Source organism: Artibeus jamaicensis, unplaced genomic scaffold, assembly GCF_021234435.1.
Source record: "Artibeus jamaicensis isolate MK-2021 breed Jamaican fruit bat unplaced genomic scaffold, CSHL_Jam_final contig_3230, whole genome shotgun sequence".
NCBI lineage: Eukaryota > Metazoa > Chordata > Mammalia > Chiroptera > Phyllostomidae > Artibeus > Artibeus jamaicensis.
Window position 1 is genome coordinate 6,964,080 of NW_026521764.1, and position 19,383 is coordinate 6,983,462.

Consider the following 19,383-nt stretch of genomic DNA (forward strand, 5'->3'; position numbering starts at 1 on the left):
GGATTTCCTCCTCGGGTTAATAACACAGGTGACAAAGGGGTGTGTGTGTGAGGGTGTGTGCCCGCGCTCACTGGCATCAAGGTCACTGGTCTGGACATGACCATCCATCTGTTAACAAAACACAGACTCTACTCAAAAACACAGAATTAATAAAAAAGACTATCCTGTAAAGACAAAGTTCACAGGAAAACAAATGCAGTACCACTCAGGCTCATGAAAAGTTGTTCAAGCTCACTTACCTTCAAATACAAGGTAGCATTTTCCTCCTGTCAGATTAGCCAAAATCAAAAAGTTGTATAACCTCCATGGAGGGCAATTGACAACATCTCCCCAAACAAACACATATACAAATCTTCGGAGGATTCCACTTCTGGAACTTACCTACGATGCCCCACGGCTGTGAAATGATATGAGTACAAGGTTACCCATTGGCTATATACCATTTGTGCTGGCGAAGATTGGAAGTGAATATCCTTCAAGCAAGAACTATTCAAATACAATGGAATGCTGTCCAGCTATTTAAAAAATGAGCGAGCTCTCTGTGAACTGATAGGAGAGATTTCCGGCCTGTACTAAGCAGGGGAGGGAAGCCATGTGTAAAACATTGTATGTGTTATCATTTGTGGGAAGAAAAAAAATACTCCTCTGTACTCTTATTTGCAAATGCATAGAATATCTTGGTAGGGCTATATTAGAAACTGTAATAGTAGGTGCCACCAGGGAGAGCTGAGTGGATAGAGGGAAGGAAAGGAGACTTTTTCGCCTGTCTTTTGAATGATATGCTAATGATTGTGGTTTGCCACGAGAGCTAATGGATAGTAGGAGAGGGAATTGGGGCACATAATACTATAGAACAGAGCCTTGGTACGCATACTCTTGGAGCACAAAGGAGCCTTATTGTGCATTTAATCCAACCAAGGGAACTGTAGCCCAGTGCGTTTAAATGCTATTAAATATTCCTACATGACTTTTTCTAGGATCTACTGAACTCAGAGTCACTGAAGCTGGAGCCAGGAAACCTGCATTTTGTCACGCTATTAGTTGATTCTTTTTAAATATATATTTTATTGATCGTGCTATTACAGTTGTCCCATTTCCCCTGCTTTATTCCCCTCTGCCCTGCACACTGCTTCCCACCTGCATTCCCCACCTTTAGTCCATGTCCATGAGTCGTATATACAAATTCTTTGGCTTCTACATTTCCTATACTATTTGTAACCTCCCCCTGACTATGTTCTACCTACCTTTTATGCTATTTATTCCCTGTACCTTTTTCCCATTCTCTCCCCCTCCCCAAGGTAACCCTCCATGTGATCTCCATTTCTGTTCCTGTTCTAGTTATTTGCTTAATTTGTTTTTGGTTTTGTGTTTTTTTTAGATTAGGTTGTTAACAGTTATGAGTTTGTGTCATTTTACTGTTCATATTTTTTATCTTCTTTTTTTAGGTAAGACCCTTTAACATTTCATATAATAAGGGCTTGGTGATGATGAACTCCTCGAACTTGACCTTATCTGGGAAGCACTTTATTTGCCCTTCCATTCTAAAGGAAAGCTTTGCTGGATAGAGCAATCTTGGATGGAGGTCCTTGCTTTCATGACTTGGAATACTTCTTTCCAGCCCCTTCTTGCCTGCAAGGTTTCTTTTGAGAAATCAGCTGACAGTCTGATGGGAACTCCTTTGTAGGTAACTGTCTCCTGTTCTCTTGCTGCTTTTAAGATTCTCTCTTTATCTTTAATCTTGGCTAATGTAATTATGATGTGCCGTGGTGTGTTCCTCCTTGGGTCCAAATTCTTTGGGACTCTCTGAGCTTCCTGGACTTCCTGAAAGTCTATTTCCTTTGCCAGACTGGGGATATTCTACTTCATTTTTTTTCAAATATGTTTTCAATGTCTTGCTCTTCCTCTTCTCCTTCTGGCACCCCTATGATTCGGATATTGGAATGTTTAAAGATATCCCAGAGATTCCTAAGCCTTTCCTTATTTTTTTTGAATTCTTGTTTCTTCATTCTGCTCTGGTTGACTGTTTATTTCTTCCTTCTGCTCCAAACCATCGATTTGAGTCCTGGTTTTCTTCCTGTCACTGTTGGTTCCCTGTATACTTTTCTTTATTTCACTTTCATAACCTTTATTATTTCCTCCATTTTAAGACCCTACTCAACCAATTCTGTGAGCATCTGATTACCAGGGTTTTGAACTGTGCATCTGATAGGTTGGCCATCTCTTTACCGCTTAGTTATATTTTTTTTCTGGAGCTTTGATCTGTTCTTTCATTTGGGCCAATTTTTTTTTCTCAGCGCACCTAAGGGGCGGAGCCTTAGGTGTTGGGGGGGGGCAACACGTCACTGTGTTGCGATGCTATACATGGGGAGGGGTCTGGAGGAAACAGTGCCACTTGCTCAGCTCTCCACCAGTTTTCGGTCACTTCCCCTGCTTCCCACAAGCAAACCGGGCCCTTCTGGTGCTGATTCCTGGTGGATGGGTTTGTTATGTTCTAGGACCCTGTGAGTCTCTCCAGTGGATTCCCCTGTGAGGCCGGGAGTTTCTCCTGCTGCTGCCTCAATCCCTACAGGTATTTTCAATCAGAGGTTTGAGGCTTTATTTCCCCGCTGGGGCCCTGGGTTGTGCGCTCTGCCTTGCTCTCCGGTTGCTCCTCCCGGTTTATCTGCATAGGAATATGGGACCGCCTGCTCTGCCAGCTGTCGCCTTGCCCACCTGGTCTTCCAGATGCCCCCTTGTCGCCAGTCCTCTTTGCCCAGCTGCCTGTCTGCGCCCTTCCTACTGGTCTGGATGAGCGTTTTTCTTTAACTCCTTGGTTGTCGGACTTCCATACAGTTTGATGTTCTGTCAGTTCCCATTGTTTTTTGTTTTGAAAATTGTTGTCCTTCTTTTGGTTGTGCAAGGAGGCATAGTGTATCTACCTATGCCTTCATCTTGGCCAGAAGTCCCTAGTTGATTCTCTTGCACATTGAAGTCTGAGAGCCAGACCTAGTTTAAGGGCACTCAGTGAGTCCCTGCTAGAAAACAAATCCAGTTCTATGCCTTCCTATGGCCATGTTGTGTCACCTTTCCTTAGATGATGATACCTACACAACACACCCCTCCACTGGTGACAGCAGGGAGCACTGGTCTGGGAGCCTGCCAGGCCACCTGCTTGGCTTTGAAGCCTAGTGACGTGTCTCTACACAACCTCAGGGCTTCAGGGCCAGCAACCAGGACCACGTGAAACTCAAGAGGCATCTGCTTTCCCCAAGGTCTGCATGAAGAAGCTGGTTATATTATTATTAACATGTATTAAGCAGCAGCAATATACTTTGCCTCTGCTTTGTATACAGGAGACAGACTGTGCTTCTGTTGAAGCATCACAAATAGAGATAAGGGGAAAAATAGCCAAATATGGAGAACATCAAGAAACAACAATAAGGATTTTAATAATTGGTCTGTCAGTCACGTGAGGTATAGGTGTGAGTAAATTACAAGGTTTCTGTGAGCTACTTTGGAAGAGGAAACAATCACCTAACATAGCCTGCAATTATTACAGTCGCTTATACTCTGTCTAGCCATGTTCAGAGATTTAAGAGCTAATAAATAAAAGTATACCAGATTTTCTGTTTTGTTTTTTTTTTCCACAGAGGGAGGCATAGATTTCTCTTTGTCCAGAAAAAAAGGGGGTGGAGAGTAGGGTGTGGTTATTTCAGCTTTTATGCATTGTCATGCAGAGATACAAAAACTCCCTCTAGTCACCTGTATCAGGGGAAAAGTACTATGGAAACGTTTCTGGGCTTATTTACAGGCACTAATATGAAGATAAACTTAATGAGGAAACCATGAAGCTTTAGGTCCTGACAGATCTAAAAAACAAAACTATATTTCTTCATACAGGATTACACTCATAAGTACTTTCATTAATTTCTAGTTAATTTTTAAATTTTAATTGAGATGTAATTAACATATTAGCTTCAGGTAGACAACATAGTGATTTGATGTTTGTATGTATTACCAAATGATCATCACAGTAAGTGTAATTAAACATCCATTACCTCATTTTGGTTTTTTTTCCCACCATTCCCACCAACCCCACCCATCCACACCTCCCACCCTTGATCCTACCCCCCTTTGGCTTTGTCCATGGATCCTTATACATGTTCCTTGATGACACTTCCCCCCTTTCCCCCTTTATCCCCTCCCACCTCCCCTCTGGTTACTGTCAGTTTGTTCTTTATTTAAATGTTTCTGGTTATATTTTCCTTGCTTGTTTGTTTTGTGTATTAGGTTCCACTTATAGGTGAGATCATATGGTATTTGTCTTTCACCACCTGGCTTATTTCATTTAGCATAATGCTCTACAGTTCCATCCATGCTGTCACAAAGGATGGAGCTGCTTCTTTCTTTCTTCTGTGTAATATTCCATTGAGTAAATGTACCAGTTTTTTGATCCACTCATTTACTGATGGGCAATTAGGTCGCTTCCAACACTTGGCTATTATAGATTGTGCTGCTATGAACATTGGGGTGCATATGTTCTTTTGAATTGGTGATTCAGGGTTCTTAAGGTATAATCTCAGCAGTGGAATTGCCAGGTCAAAAGGTAGTTCCATTTTTAGTTTTTTGAGGAAATTCCATACTGTTTTCCACAGTGGCTGCATTAGTCTGCATTCCCAACTGTGTACTAGGTTTCTCTTTTCTCCACAACTTTGCCAGCATGTTTGTTGATTTGTTTATAATGACCTTTCTGACCTGTATGAAGTGCTATCTCATTGTGATTTTAATGGCCTCCTTGGAGAAGTGCCTGTTCAGGTCCTTTGCCCATTTTTAATTGGGTTGTCTTCCTGGAGTGGAGTCGTATGAGTTTATATATTTTGGAAATCAAACCCTTGTCTGAGTTATCACTTGCAAATATATTTTCCTATATGGTTGGTTCCCTTTACATTTTGCTGATGTCCCATTTGTTTATTCTTTTCTTTATGTCCCTTGCCCTAGGCGATATATCAGTGATCAGTGAAAATATTGTGACATGGAATATCTGAGACTTTCCTCCCTATGTTCTCCTCTAGGACTTACATTATAAGTAAAACAACATCACACTATCATTAACTACAAGTTTTTGGAGGGGAAATTATGTACTGAAGAAAGCATTTCAATAACTATCTTTAGTAGAAAATGTTACATATACACAATATATAGTTTATACACAGTATATAACTGTGTATAAACAGTATATAACAGTACAGTACATGTTATTGTACATGCACACACATACATAATCTTTGGAAAAAAGAACACTATTATTTTTTTCCAAAATCTCTTGACTGTATATTCTTCTAAAGGAGTGGGCTCTAAGTAATTCTGAAAAAAAAAATAACATAGAGGAATAATTTTGGAAAGCCCAAGGATCCTTTTTCTCTTCTAGTAGAGTTATTAATACAATGATACTTTTTAATGAAAAGGTGAGAAATGTATTTTTCCCATAACATTGCACCAAGTTCCTTTTTTCTCCTCTTGCAATTTCTGGACACTGAGAAGTCACCCACGCACTCAGATCAGTGAGGAGGGAAAGCTCGTATCTAAATAGCCTTATGGAGGTAAGCAATAATATCCTGTATCATGAATAAGAGGAATAAAATTTCATTTCCACAAGGAAAGTTTTAAATAGCTAATTGCCCATCTCAAAATCATTTTCTTGTTATTTTAAAATTTTGTTATTTTTATAGCACCCCAGCATTTTATTTAATTACATAAGGTATTTTATAGGACTAATTTACTCAGTAGGCATTAATCATCGTAATACCCACTCATGACACATGATAAAATCCCAAGCCAAAACAAGTGTGAAAAAAAACAAACAAAAAGCCCACAAACACTTTCTCCAGTACCCCAAATTCACTATTAACTGTTGCCCTCAATGCTGAAGGTTTAATGCTTATTTATTTCAAAACACTTAAAACCAAATCACACCTTTCTTTACAAATGTATCTGAACAGAGTAGATAATCAGGCACGTTCAAAATGTCATTCTACCCCTCCCCAAACTCCCCATCTACCTTCCCCACTTGGTTTTGATATAAAACCTAGAAAACCAGTTAAGAAAATCAATAAAGGGCAGAAGAAATTGGTGAAGAATTTCTCATGAAACCAATTATTTCCCAAATAACCTTTATTTTGAAAAGAATACCATAACATAGCACTATAAATTTAAATGACACACCTAGCAGTATTAATGAGTCCAAGTACGTACAAGTGGAGTCTCAGCTTGTGCCTGAAAATTTCCACAATGAAAAGGTGCAAAGAGACCACCAAACCACAAAGACAGTGAACTTCAAGGCAACCATCACCACTTACATGTTTCCATTACACACACGTGTCTAAAGGTTTTTGTGGGAATAGATACAGAGTCACCAGAAATAAGGAAATATGCTGCCTGAATGATTAAAATTCTTTTGCCTTTCCTTGCTCTGCCATTGAGACCATCGTGGGTAACGTTTCTACAAAGTAGCACCACATGACAAGCTCCTTACTTCCTTCCGTGGTGTGACTTCCAACTCCTCCAGGTTCAGGGAAATGGCCGTGACTTTAAGAGTTTTCTAGCTATAGCTGATTTAATCAGAGAAAGGTGTCAGAGAGGAGAACAATATATAATCACTGAAGGTCTATCAATGATGGAAGAGATGTTCATGATTCTTCAAAGAGAAAACAAAAAAAATCTAGAGCTAAACAGGAATGAAAAGACTAAGATACATACTGGGAACTTCATAGCACTGCAGGGCTTTAATAGGGCAGTTGATTGCTGACCCCAAGATCATTCAATACCACCAGAGCCAGTTCTGAATCAAGGGGAGCATTCTAAGGCACTAGAAACAGCCAGTAAAGCACCTTCAAAGGATAAGGACCCAAAGACAAAAGAACAGAGGAAAGCAAACTCAAGAGAAAATCAGACCCAGTGAATGAATGCAATTTTTACTTTTCAATTGTAGAGGGTAGTAGACTGATAACAAACTAGGAGACTGAAATATGGTTCGGCAAGTTAGTTGTTGACCTGAATCACAACAGTCGATCTCTTTGAATGACAATTTCCTCATCTACAAAATAGGTACATGAAGATCTGTCAGCTTTTTTCATGGGTTTCAGGTCAATGAGAATTAAAGTCAATGATGTATTTGTGATCACTTTGTAAAGGATAAAGACTATTCTTAGTAAATGGGGATTTGGACCCTCTTAAAAAGTTATTAAGGATAAAAGCCAACTGAAGAAGACATAATAAAATCATCAAAATTTTTGACCCAGAATAGACCTTATTCAATAGCAGCTGCTGTGGTCTGCCTTTTTTCTGACACAGCAGTAATAGGGAAATTTTGATTGGCTAATCATGACACAGTGTTATAGGATAATACACGAGTTATAGATTATTAATTAAAAACCAGGAAGGGTGATCTGTTAGTCTTAAAAAGTAAGCACTGACTAAATGCAACTTTCTACCTTTACTACAATATTTTGACACATTTTATTAAGAAACAAACATAAATAGTTTGTTCTGTTTACCATGAAAAGTCAGTAGCAATCAGGAACCAAACCGCCTACAGGGTGGGGACAAAAGTGGGTTTACAGCTGTAAGTATGCGAAACACAGAGATTATTCTTGTATTATTATGTATTAATTATTGTATTATTTTCTCTATGAACGACTGTAAACCTGCATCTGCCACAGCCTGTATAGCTTAAGTCCTAGGTAGAACGTTCAGTGTATACGGTTACTAGTTGTTAACTTTGTTCATCACTTTAGCATTACACATCTCCTCAGTAAAGCAGTTAAGAAATAGAGTTCAACAACCATTTTCTTGTTTGTTCAAGCAGAAACTCAAGGGCATTACAACATGGAAGCAGCAAGCTTTGGGTGACTGTAACAGGCTTTGCAAATGCCAGTATCTAACTTAGAGGAAATGAAGGAAGCAGAAACCGCCGGTGCTGATTTATGCTACACTTGCACTTAACGTTGGACAGGGTCCCAGTTATAAGTTAAAAATTACAAGTAGGCCATAAGACATCATATGTGAAACTAGAAAATGGTCCAGAATTCGTCTTAGTCAAAGACAAGTACATTTTTTTCCTTCCCCATAACTTACCAGAAAGAAATGGGTACTTAGAAATCCAAGGGGTTCTTTAAATAACATTCAGAAAAATACATAAAAATAACAAAAAAACAAAGAACAGAACAAAACAATGGTAAAAAATGAGACTTTCTTTAAAGACGGCCGGCCCCTCTTTAATGGCGGATGCTATATATAAAGCAGACATATCTCTATAACTCATCATGTTTATATGTGAATTCTCTGGCAGATATGAATCCATCTTTGTCTTCGTCTTCTTTATCAAAAATATCCTCCACCAAAACATCATGATGACTGTCGTTCACCACCGCACCATGCTTTTCAAACTCCTTCTTTAAATACACTTTAACCTACAAAATAACAGGTCTGGTTAATAATTCCAATTCATTAGATACCCACGTTGAGCCGATCAGTATCACAGACTTGACTGGTGGCTCATTTCATGAAACATAACAACTACTGAACAACGACTGTATGGTACATTGCTAATGATAGTAAAAGGATTGCAAAAGCTTTTTTCCCTTAAAAATTGTTGCTATATTGCTACAGTAGAGACATAGGATATTGCTTAGTGGCAACAATCGGCCTCCCATCATCTGAAAAACACCCAGTTCAAGCACAATACCTGTTCTCAACCTGCGTTTAAACAAAGCCAAGCATTTGAAAGACGGTGTCTTTTCAGTGCATTCAATTATCTGCATCACATTTCCTAACGAGGGTCAGAATTCCAGACATTTGTCCTAAAATCTGATGACATGATGGCATTTTTAATTTAAATGTGTCTGGGAATAGTGCATGCTGGGGACCTGGCTATGACCACGTCCCATGACCTTCCGACCTCAGAAATTATGGCAAAACCCAGCCCAATGAGTGGTGCGTAGACTAAAGTTTCCACTTCTGTTCAGGTATTTAAAGATGGAACAAAATACTGTTCCCAGTTAAACACCAGGTTCACTATAATGGAATACAACCTGCATTTTGATTTTTAATCATATTCCTGTTATTCCTTTTGTTAGATCAGCAATTTCAAATCCTCTTGCCTCCTCTTACCACCAACAGGCAAACATATAGTATATATTTATTTTTAAGATCAAGGTGATTTAATGCAGTTGTAAAAGGAAAACTGGTGAAGGTCTGCCCTGGCCGGGTCACCCAGTTGGTTGGTTCGTTCCCATCTACCCAGTGAGGGCACATATAGGAAACAACAAATGAATGCATAAATAAGTGGGACAACAAACTGATGTGTCCTTCTTTCTATCCCCCTTCCTCTCTCTCTCTGAAAAAAAAAATAGTAACTCACAATGTAAATTTTAGAAAAGATGATGAAGTTTTATAAATTAATGTAGAATATATCTCCATGGCGTATTGTGTGAATAAAGCAAGATGCTGAGTATTATCGCTTTTTCTGTACAAAAGAAGAAACTCAAGTATGTATTCATGTCTGGTGAAATCTGCACAAAGAAATACTAGTAGAATGCATTATAAACTAATACAACTGGATCCAAAAAGGGGTGGATCACACAGTAGAAGATGTGGATGGGAGAAAGGCCTTCTTGATAAACATCTTTTTAATTGGAATGATCTTTTGAACCATGTGAATAGGTTGTATATTCAATATTTTTTAAGTAAAGGAAATTAAAAATTTATCTTGGGTCAAAAATATCCCGTGACTGGTAACAGTATAAGGTATTATAAATTTAGTAGCTGTGGATCATGCCCCAGTGGTTCACAACAATGTAGCTTATTTAAGACTTAATCATTGGCTGACCGTTAAAATCAAATGGATCAAAGCATAAAAATGGACTTGATTTCTGACCACCCAAGCCATAAAGGAAAGCATAGGTAGATTTTTTTTAAAAGGCGGAGGGGATAAATATCTGCCTTCACTTCTCTCCCCATAGCAGCCAGCGAGACTGAGACAGGTGTGCATAGCTGTGGCTGGGAAAGCCTAAGTAAGTGATAGAAAGACTTCTTCCTTTTCCTTACTCAAACACCAGGACTTTGAGGGGGCTGGGAAAGGTCTCTTGCCGTGGAAAACTTCGGGTGCCAATCTGAACAAAACAGAGCACGTGAGTTGCTTGCTGCTAATTGTTAGGAAATCACTACAGAATGCATTTAACAGCCAGTCTACAGGTTTAAACGAAAACTGTCCACAGGAGGTATTTCTCAAAACATCTTATGTTTCTAATACAGTAACTCCAAAATGGGAACGCTTTCAAAAATTCAGCACAGTCCTGACCAGTGTGGCTCAGTTGTTTGGCATTATCTTACAAAGCAAAGGTTGCTGGTTCGATTCCTACTCAGGGCACATGCCTGGATTTCGGGTTTGGTCCTCAGAAGGGGTGCAAAGGAGAGGCAACCGATTAGTGTTTCTCTCTCACATCAGTGTTCCTCTCCCTCTCTTTCTCCCTCCCTTCCCCTCTCTCTAAAAATAAATAAATAAAATCTAAAAAAAAAAAACAGAACTCGGGGCAAGGGCAGGATGCAGTCATCCTTAAACATTAGGGAGAGAAAAAAAGCAAAAGAATAAATGGTGTGTTTTTAAGTCTCAATACAGTTCTCTCCAAAACAATGATTTCCTATGAAAAAGTCCATTTTCATAGCACAGGCATTTTAAGAAGATTTAGAAATCACATTATATTCAAGTTAAAAATAAATTTTCTTTAAAAACATATTTCTTGAAAAGTGACCAGAAAGAAGGGAGGAGAGAAAGAGCAGGAGGAAGGAGCCGTCACCTCATCTTTAGAGAGTTTCCAGTCGTCATTAAGATCCATTTCTTGGAACGATTCATGGGATCTTGGTCCATTTCGAATCTCCAGGAGATCGATGTTAAATATGAGTGTACTCTCTGGGGGTATTTTACCTAACATGAGGAGAGAGGGGGGTGCAGTTTTATCAAAAACATCCCAAAGTTTTGATGAGAGAAAACTTAGGGTACTGGACAAATTATTCTTTTAATTGAATTAAATGAAGAGCCCTCCTAAGATGATCGCATGTAATAGAAATTACTTACAACCCTATTTTACTAAAAAAAAAAAAATAGAATAAAGAAGGAAGAATCCAAACTAATAGATCAAAAGCAGTCTGTTTTTATCTTTGCAATTAGAAAACTGTTTTACACACAAACACACCCGCCTAATGGCCTGGGTATAAAACTTCAAATATACTTAAGTCAAGAATGACTCAAAGTGCTTTGGATGTTTCAGAGTTACTAATAGTGGTTTACTAATTTGGATCAGAAATTCTTGACCTAGACATATATATAAACACTGCCATTTCCACCACTGGAGGTGGGTGGCAGTGGGGCAAGCTCTGGCATCCCTCTGCCTAGGACTGCAGCTCACTTCTGCCCATCTCTAGGCCTCAGCTTTCCAACCTGTAAAGTACTAATGGCAGTCACGCCCACCTCCAGAGTCTGTTGGGAAGATGAAGGAAGGTAAGTCCATGCAAAGCACTTAGCATGATGCTTGATAAGTAGTAAGCTCTCAATATATGTTACTATGATAGAATTCTCTTGAAGGCTTTAAGAACAATTCAGAAAGAATGAACAATTCCAGAAAGATGGAAAGTGCCCCCGCTTATATAGGACATTATACAAAAGTGAAAGAAATTTCAGGAAAGGGGAGAAATTAAAACACATTCCTGAGAAGGAAATTTTTTAAGTGATAAGAGCATTTTTAAAGCCCCAGAGGCCTTAAAATTTTTTCCCTGGCAAATATAGACAATTTTTTTTACCTGTCTCCTTATAACTATATTTAACGTACAGCTCTTGGTAAACATTACAAGCATGTCTCAGTCTCCCCACCCCCCAGAGTTCTAGGAAAGGGCACTTGTAAGTGCTGAAGAGAGCAAAACTTACGCTGTGTGCTGTGGTGCTGCCATTCCAGATCTAGACAGAGAGGGGGCATGCTTGAGGTCGGAGAGAAAACTGGTACCTTTCCAAAGGTGGCATGCAAACGAGGTACTACAGGACTAAAAATCTTGTTAAATGTTAGCAGGATTAGTTTCAAGACGCACAGTTTGAAGGAAATGACTCAGGTTTAGACCCCTACTGGTTATAAAGTGAAATGCAGCTCCATGCAGTGCAGAGAAATACTTCATGGACTAATGGACTGATACTGTAGGTTTAAATATTAAAGGTGAGACGTAAAGACACAGGAAGATGAAAGGATATGTCTGAGCATCAGAGAACATTTTCTACATACTTGATTCTCTTAAGAGAATTATCATGAAAAGAAAGAATGAGTGTGGTTAGTAAATCCCAGTCTATGCATAAGATTTATATAGCAAGTTCGAGTTCCATTTTAGAACACACAATACTTCATGTGTGAGACTTTTATTTTCTTCCTAGGAAACTGGGAGTAGGGCCCCCACTTTGTGAATGGTTTAGACCTGGGGATGCTGTGAAGTCCGTCTTCCTATTACATCAGACTGCTCCTTCGTCTGATTCTAAGGGCTACTTAAAACTTTTTCTCTTCATCATGTAGGTAATATGTGCCCATTGCAGAGATTTTGGAAGTGATAGAACTAGAAATAAAAACAACTCCCAGCCCCATTATTAATATTCTTACTTATTTCTTTGTGATTCACTTTGTATGTGTATCACTTTTTTCTAATACTTACTACCATAACGTGATATATACTGTACCTTTATTTTCTAATTTTATATATAATATTATAGCATACATATTTTGGATGTAATTATTTAAATGTTTGAAATGCCATTTTTAAGTAACTGGGCCATATTTTATCTTGCTAAATAAACCCTTCTCAATATACACTTAAGTTAGTTCCAATTTTTATTCTTTTGCCATTAGAAACAACACGGTAATGGACATCGCTATTCACAAAACTTTCTTCCGATACCTGGTTATTCCTTTAGGTTAGATTACAGCAAGGCATCATGGGATACATGCACAACCCTATGCTTCTGGTCTCTGGGAAATAGCCCTTCAGGAAGCCGAATGGCTTCCCACCCAGACAGCAGGTGCACGTGCCTGCTCCAGAGCAAACAGCACCAGGGCTCCCTGGACCAGCTCCCCTGCCTACTTCTGTTCTCCTAAACCATTCTCATCAGGGGACACATCAGCCTTGCAAATGTAAGGGCCTCATTTAATTGCAACTCTTTAAAGTTAAGGCGTAGTTACGTGTATACAGTCCTGAACTTACATTTCACCCTTTGAAGGCAACCACGAGGCTTATGTGGCCCCCGGTGAACATGAGTTTGACACCCCTGTCCTAAACTCATTTTTAGTCACTCCATTATTGTTTTATGTTAAATTACCCAAAACTATATAAGCTTTGTCGTGGAAACTTCAGTTGAGTGTCACACACAGTTCACACCCAAAACTGCAGGGAATGCCTTAATCATCTATATTTCAAAACCACAATTCATCAAAATGCTTATGCTGAGTTATCTCTCTTTTTACATTGTGAAAATAAATTGGAGAGTTTCAGTTGGAGAGGACAAGAAAGTTCTGGAGATGGAGAGCGGTGATGTTCACATGACAATGTGAATTGGCTTAATACCACTGAACACACACTTAAAATAGCTTAAATGGTAAATAGTATGTTATGCATACTGTATCTCTCACACTCTCTCTCTCTCTCTCTCTCTCTCACACACACACACACACACACACACACAGAAAAGAAGCCATCATATTGGTGAACAATGTTAATAATTGAGTTGAAGTTTCCAGGACCTTTTTCATTGTTAGCTCTATCATTTAGATACCATGACTTTAACTGGCCATTTTGAATGACAATCAAGACATAATTATATTTACCAAAGAAATACAAGTGCTGAATTTACTTCTAGGGGGGATTACATAGTAGTTACACTAACTGCTGCTCCTCATTTGGAGAGTGCTATAGAAAACTGTAGAAGCGTCATTACCTTTCCCTTCTTTTCCGTAGCCCAGGGCAGGAGGGACAATGAGCTTCCTCTTCTCTCCCACGCACATTCCCTTCAGGCCCTGGTCCCAACCTTTGAGAGCCTCCAGGATGCCCAGGGTAAACCAAATGGGCTGACCATTGTTATGTTTGTGACTATGATAGAAAGAAAACACATTAGAATATTTTAGTAACTTTTTTATTGCTGTGGTGCATTTTTTTCCCACTTATAGTGGTTAAATTTGGAAATTAACAAAAACAGCTACACACACACACACAAAAAAATCAAATCGACTTTATAGTGTGATTCAATCCACTGTCTGTATTTCTTAATGCAAATTTCACACTGTTGATTCAGCTAGAGAAGTGCAAAGGGCATAATAATAAAAACAATCAACAGTTATTTGAGCATTTACTGTATACCAGGTATTACCCCAAATGTTTTGCCTCTTTTAACTCTAACCATGATCATATGAGGTAAGTGCCATTATCCCGTATTGTACAGATGAGGAAACTGAGGTTAAGTGTGCTAGCGTTTGACCTAACTACAAAGTTCAAGGTCTTAACCCTCAAGTGATGCTGTCCCAGCAAGGCTACTGGGTGCAGAAGAGGGAGAAAACTAGTTATGAGTGGTGAGTTTCAGAAGGAGGATGAGAGACTAGAAAGAATTTATGACCCATGCACGTGTCCATACCCACATGGATACCATGAGAGTCAGGAGCATAGTGTCCTCTGGCCTATCTACAAACTTCCTTATATACAGCCTGCTGATGGCTTTGGTGGCTGGGAAAGCCTGCTCTTCTGCCCTTTATCCCCACTCAGACCCTGGACCCATTCTCTCTGCAGGGGTCTACTGTGGGGTGATGCAGGAAAGCCTGGAGGGGTGGCTCTTCAAGGGCTCAAGAAGAAGAGAATAGTCAGGATATCCTGGCTCAAGAGTTGAAGTGAGGCCAGCCCAAGAAAACCCACCTGTGGATCTGCTGGAGGCCTGGAGGGCCAGGTCGTGTCTGAGACTCAGCTCCCTTTGGGTACAAATGGCGAGTGCTCTGTACAAGAGTGTCTTGTAGGTGAGCAAGGGAAGCCAGTCTACTAGGCTTCCTGGGTGCCATGGTCACTAAGTCTAGGTACAGGCCATTACTTCCTTTTTTCCTTCATTTCTCCCCAGATCAAAGTAATAAATGCCAACTGCAGAAAATCTGGGAAGGGTAGAAAAAATAAGAAGGGGAGAAACAATCTACCTACCACCCAGCACTGACTACAGTTTTGGCACATTTCTTGTCACGGCGAAAGGATTTAAACCTTTACTTATTTACCTCATAGGTTATAGGTCTAGAAATGGCAAACATTCTTTATAAAATGACCGCTTTATGGTACTTCTTCATCATTCTCTGGGTAGGAGGTTCCTGACCATTTACACAGAGGCTGTGTGACAACAGTCCCCTCATCAACTACTAGACTTTAGTGGCAAACTGCTAGATAATGTCCCATGGCTAATATCACAGTCCGCATGGGGTTTCGGTTCTGAGTCCTGAAAGAAATCAGTCTGGATCTAAAACAGATCAGACTGAAAGTAAGAATATAGTTGGAAATTTAAAATGAAAATCATGATTACTCTTTGACATCCACTGTGGCAATGGCCTTGACAATAAGACAGGATTGTTGAGAATTCTGTGGTAAGACGTCATTTTGGAACCTTTTGCAAGGGCTAACAGAGCTCAGAAAGAGAGCCAGTCACTTCTCCGAAACCTGGCAACAGGCCAGATCTGAATGCCCATGTTTGATAGATGGATAGATAAATGAATGGACCATGATAGAGAGAAGCCAAGGTTTTTGAATCACCCCAGTGTCAAGCACAGGGCCTAACATAAAGGAAATACTTTATTTCCTTTATGGAAATACTCAAAACAATACTTTTGGAATGCAATAAGTAGAATCAGTCCCTGATTGTAAATCATTACACTTCTAAAACTTCTGTATGTTACAATTTGCTTATAGACCGGAAATAATGATAGCGTGACCACCTGAAAATCCTTCACTGTAGGTAAAGAATTAATCATCCATAACCACACCCATACACATCAATTAAGTCTTTGAATTTCTAAAAAGAGACAAATGATGAAATAAATCATGGTCCTGTGCCATGGCGTGTGTCAGAACAAAAGTTAAATAAGTCAAGAAATTAGCATTAACATATCCTACAACAGGCAAATAAATGATTGTGCATCCTGCTCAGGAAGTTGCTCTGAAAAGTTTTAAGTCAGCTAATTTCACTGACACCAAATTAAAAATTAAACTGAGTCATTTTCCCTCAGGAATGGAGTTTGAGAATGAGAATTCCTTTAAGCTTTTTAAAATTTACCATTCTATTATACCCCAAAATATTCTGCACTATGAAGATTCTAGGTCTAATTTTTACAATAAAAAAACGAACAGCTTTATCTTGACTACATGTTTCCAATAAGATCTTCAAGAGTCTCCTTATATAAGATGGGTTTCAAACAATTTCCTTTCCCCAAAGAAGAAAATAAGATATTTCAGTTTTTGTTTTGTTTTTAAGAGTGGTAAAACTTGGTACACGCTGCCTTTCCTGTTGTTAAGCTGGCGTGGATGGGTGGGTTCTTCACTGTTTTACCTGAGGGGAATAATTACTTACGTGGAGTGAAATAAAGAGCCATCCTTTTCTAAATAGCCTTCATAGTGGACCAACATCAAATCCCCCCCTTTGGTCTTGCGATGGCAGATGAACGGCTTCTGGAGCACTTCAATCTTCACTTCTGGTTCTGGGATCAGAGCCCCACTCAAAGAAGTGACTAACAGCGTCAGGACAGAGTTCCACAGGAAAAGCCTCATGTTGCTGGAGCAGGAAAGCAGTTCCTACAAAAACAGAGAAAGGACCCCAGACCTTAAAGGGTTAAGAATGTACGTAGTTGATGACTTAAAGACAACGGCCTCTAGCAAGTTCATGACTCCCTTCCTAGCAGACGTGGCAAGTTTACTATCTGCAACTTTCCCACGGACTTCGAACTCACCTCTAAAGAGTTAAACCCAAATCCCGGGCAGGGATAGCGCGTACACCGTGTACAAACTCCTATTGGCTTGCACTGCTGTCCCTCAGGCGCCTCTCAAGCCAATGATACTGCAGGAATATAATTTACAACCCGCCCAACCAGGAGTCGGCCAGAGGCGAACCACCAGGAGTGGCCCTAGAGTCCTGAGGATTAAAGAATTCCACAACTTGGAATTTTGGGAGGGGTGCCGCGAGGAGCAAACTGGAAACTCCCCAGGCAGATTTACACGTGTAAAGACAGGGGCTGAGCGTGATGAGAGGAGTCCTGGGGCCTTGTGAAATGGTAGAGATTTCCTGAAGTATTTCTTCTCGCCGTAGGGGAGAAGCCCCAGGATTCCACAGGCTAACACCCCTGCTATTGCTTATTATTTACTTTACGGTATAAACAATGAAGACGTACAGTGCTGTCGGGTTCACGAAGCGCGTTCCCGTGAGTGACCCTTACTCCACCGCCAGTAGGGCAGGTTCTTGTATCCTATATGAAAAAAAAAGATAAGTATATTTATACTAGGAGAGATTAAGTGTCCTGCTTAAGGTTATTAGCCCCAAAGCAGTTGAGCTCCACCTTCAAATCAGGTCTTCTGATGCATTATACAACTCAGCATAAAGTTATGGATACTAATAATTTATCACTTACGACTCAGTTGTTCTTAATCCAGAATGTCGATAGCTTCCATCGAGGATAAGCACATGCACACCTCCGCTTTAAAGAAGAAAGGAATCACAGTTACGAGTTACACAGGCTCATCTTACTTTTACATTTTTTCTGCCTAATTTCAAAAGCAATATGTTCACTGTACTAGACTCGGAAGAAACTGGAAAACACTAAAGGAGGGTTTCCAGTTAGAATACAGGAACTGAATTAAATTTAAATTTAAGATAAACAACGGGTTGCTCTGTATTTTTATTTGCTAAACAGGGCACTAAAGGAAATAAAAACGCTTCTAAGGCCTCAAATAAACTTAGCATTTTGGTGTATGCTTCTGTGACATACACCAAAAATAATTTAAAACGCATTGTACACTGTTCCGTGACTTCCTCTTTCTACCCAATTTATAGTTATTTTCCCTGCTCACTTAGCCTTAGGACAGAACTTTCTCACACTTTCATATGTATAGGAATCCCCTGGGGATCTTGTTAAAATGCAGATTTCGATTCCGGAGATCTGGGCTAGAGGTGAGATTTTGCAATTCTGACACACAAGCTCCTAGGTATGCTAGTGCTACTGTCCCCGGACCACATTTCCAGTAGCCAGGCCTTAGCATTTCTACAACATTCATTTACACGGGCCACACAGCATTCTGTCGTGAAATTCCCATCATCTCCCTGAGCCCTATTGGTGGATACCTGGAGTGTGTGGAATCAATTGGGCAGCCTTGAAATCTCCTGGGAACTAGAAACCAGGGGCCACCCTAAGGGGCCATGTTAACCCCCGAACAGAGGGAGGTGGGACCGGACCCATCTACGGCACCATTAACAGTCAGGAGCAAGTCCCACACTTGTCCACCGGCTTCCCTTCTCCATTTTTGCCCAAAGCTTTCATGTTCTTGCAAGCCGGCCCACCATGACTCAATTTCCCTGTGGGCTTCGTGGCTCCTTCGGCTCCGCCCTCGTTGTAGCAGCCAAACTCCGGAGTGGATTTTAGGAACAGACACGCGAACGGTGCACTGGGCATGCGCGAATGGGCAGTGGGCCCGGCAGGTCGAGGACTCAGGTAGCGCGTGGTGGCGCCGCCAGCGACCCGCTGCCCGTCTTGCGGCACTTTGAAGGCTTCGGTCGCCTCTCAGGCCCACCTAGCATCTTAATCTACTGGTGGAGGCGCGCCAGCCCCTGTTGTGTGCTAACCTGCAGAGGCCGCCGCAGTGACCCCGCCCCCGGGCTGACAATGTGAGACTGGTCGGGCATCCCCGCACCAGACCCGGGCACTGGGAGTGGGCGGCTCGGCAGCCCCGGGAGATGGCCCTGTTGCCGGTGCTTGTCGCCTCCTGGAGTCTGGAGCAGTGAGGGGGCTGGCGATCGAGGGACATTGGCCCCAGCGCGGCAGAGTCGGAGGGGCCGCGGGCGCCATGGAGGGGGTGCTGTACAAGTGGACCAACTATCTGAGCGGTGAGTGGGGGGCACGCCAGGGGCTCGGTCCTTTGTCTGAGCAGCTGGGGGAGACCTCGAGACGCGCCCCTTGGGGGTCAGGGTCACGATCCCTCCTGGGACCATAGAGACCTGTGTAGACTGGGAATATTTCTTCAAAGGACTTCACTCACAGGACAGTGTCCCCCGTGCAGTACGGATACATTCCCCTGTTGGGACTGGGTGAGGGCAAAAGTTAC

At 40.8% G+C, this 19,383-nt stretch overlaps 2 protein-coding genes across 7 annotated transcripts in view; one reads left to right on the plus strand and one right to left on the minus strand.

Moving 5' to 3' along the window:
* Positions 1-7,860: 7,860 nt before the first annotated feature.
* FKBP14 (FKBP prolyl isomerase 14) lies at positions 7,861-18,661 on the minus strand. Of its 3 annotated transcripts, none has more exons than XM_037126563.2 (8): positions 18,407-18,661; positions 17,697-17,762; positions 17,460-17,534; positions 16,646-16,866; positions 13,997-14,148; positions 11,957-11,986; positions 10,833-10,960; positions 7,861-8,447 (listed from the first exon to the last, which is right to left on the minus strand). In XM_037126563.2, the coding sequence occupies exons 4-8, from the start codon at positions 16,840-16,842 to the stop codon at positions 8,289-8,291; spliced, it is 666 nt and encodes a 221-aa protein (XP_036982458.1). In that variant the 5' UTR covers positions 16,843-16,866; positions 17,460-17,534; positions 17,697-17,762; positions 18,407-18,661; the 3' UTR covers positions 7,861-8,288. The 3 variants fall into 3 exon arrangements, with proteins under 3 accessions (XP_036982458.1, XP_053519602.1, XP_036982459.1); XM_053663627.1 differs by lacking the exon at positions 18,407-18,661 and adding an exon at positions 18,162-18,297; XM_037126564.2 differs by lacking the exon at positions 11,957-11,986 and having other exon boundaries at positions 18,407-18,659.
* Positions 18,662-18,726: 65 nt separating this feature from the next.
* PLEKHA8 (pleckstrin homology domain containing A8) overlaps positions 18,727-19,383 on the plus strand; it is a 54,232-nt gene continuing 53,575 nt past the window's right edge. For all 4 annotated transcript variants that reach the window (XM_053663624.1, XM_053663625.1, XM_037126573.2 and 1 more), the window contains exon 1: positions 18,727-19,165. In XM_053663624.1, coding sequence (XP_053519599.1) covers positions 19,126-19,165 — 40 coding nt within the window. In that variant the 5' untranslated portion in view covers positions 18,727-19,125. The remainder of the gene's footprint in view (positions 19,166-19,383) is intronic.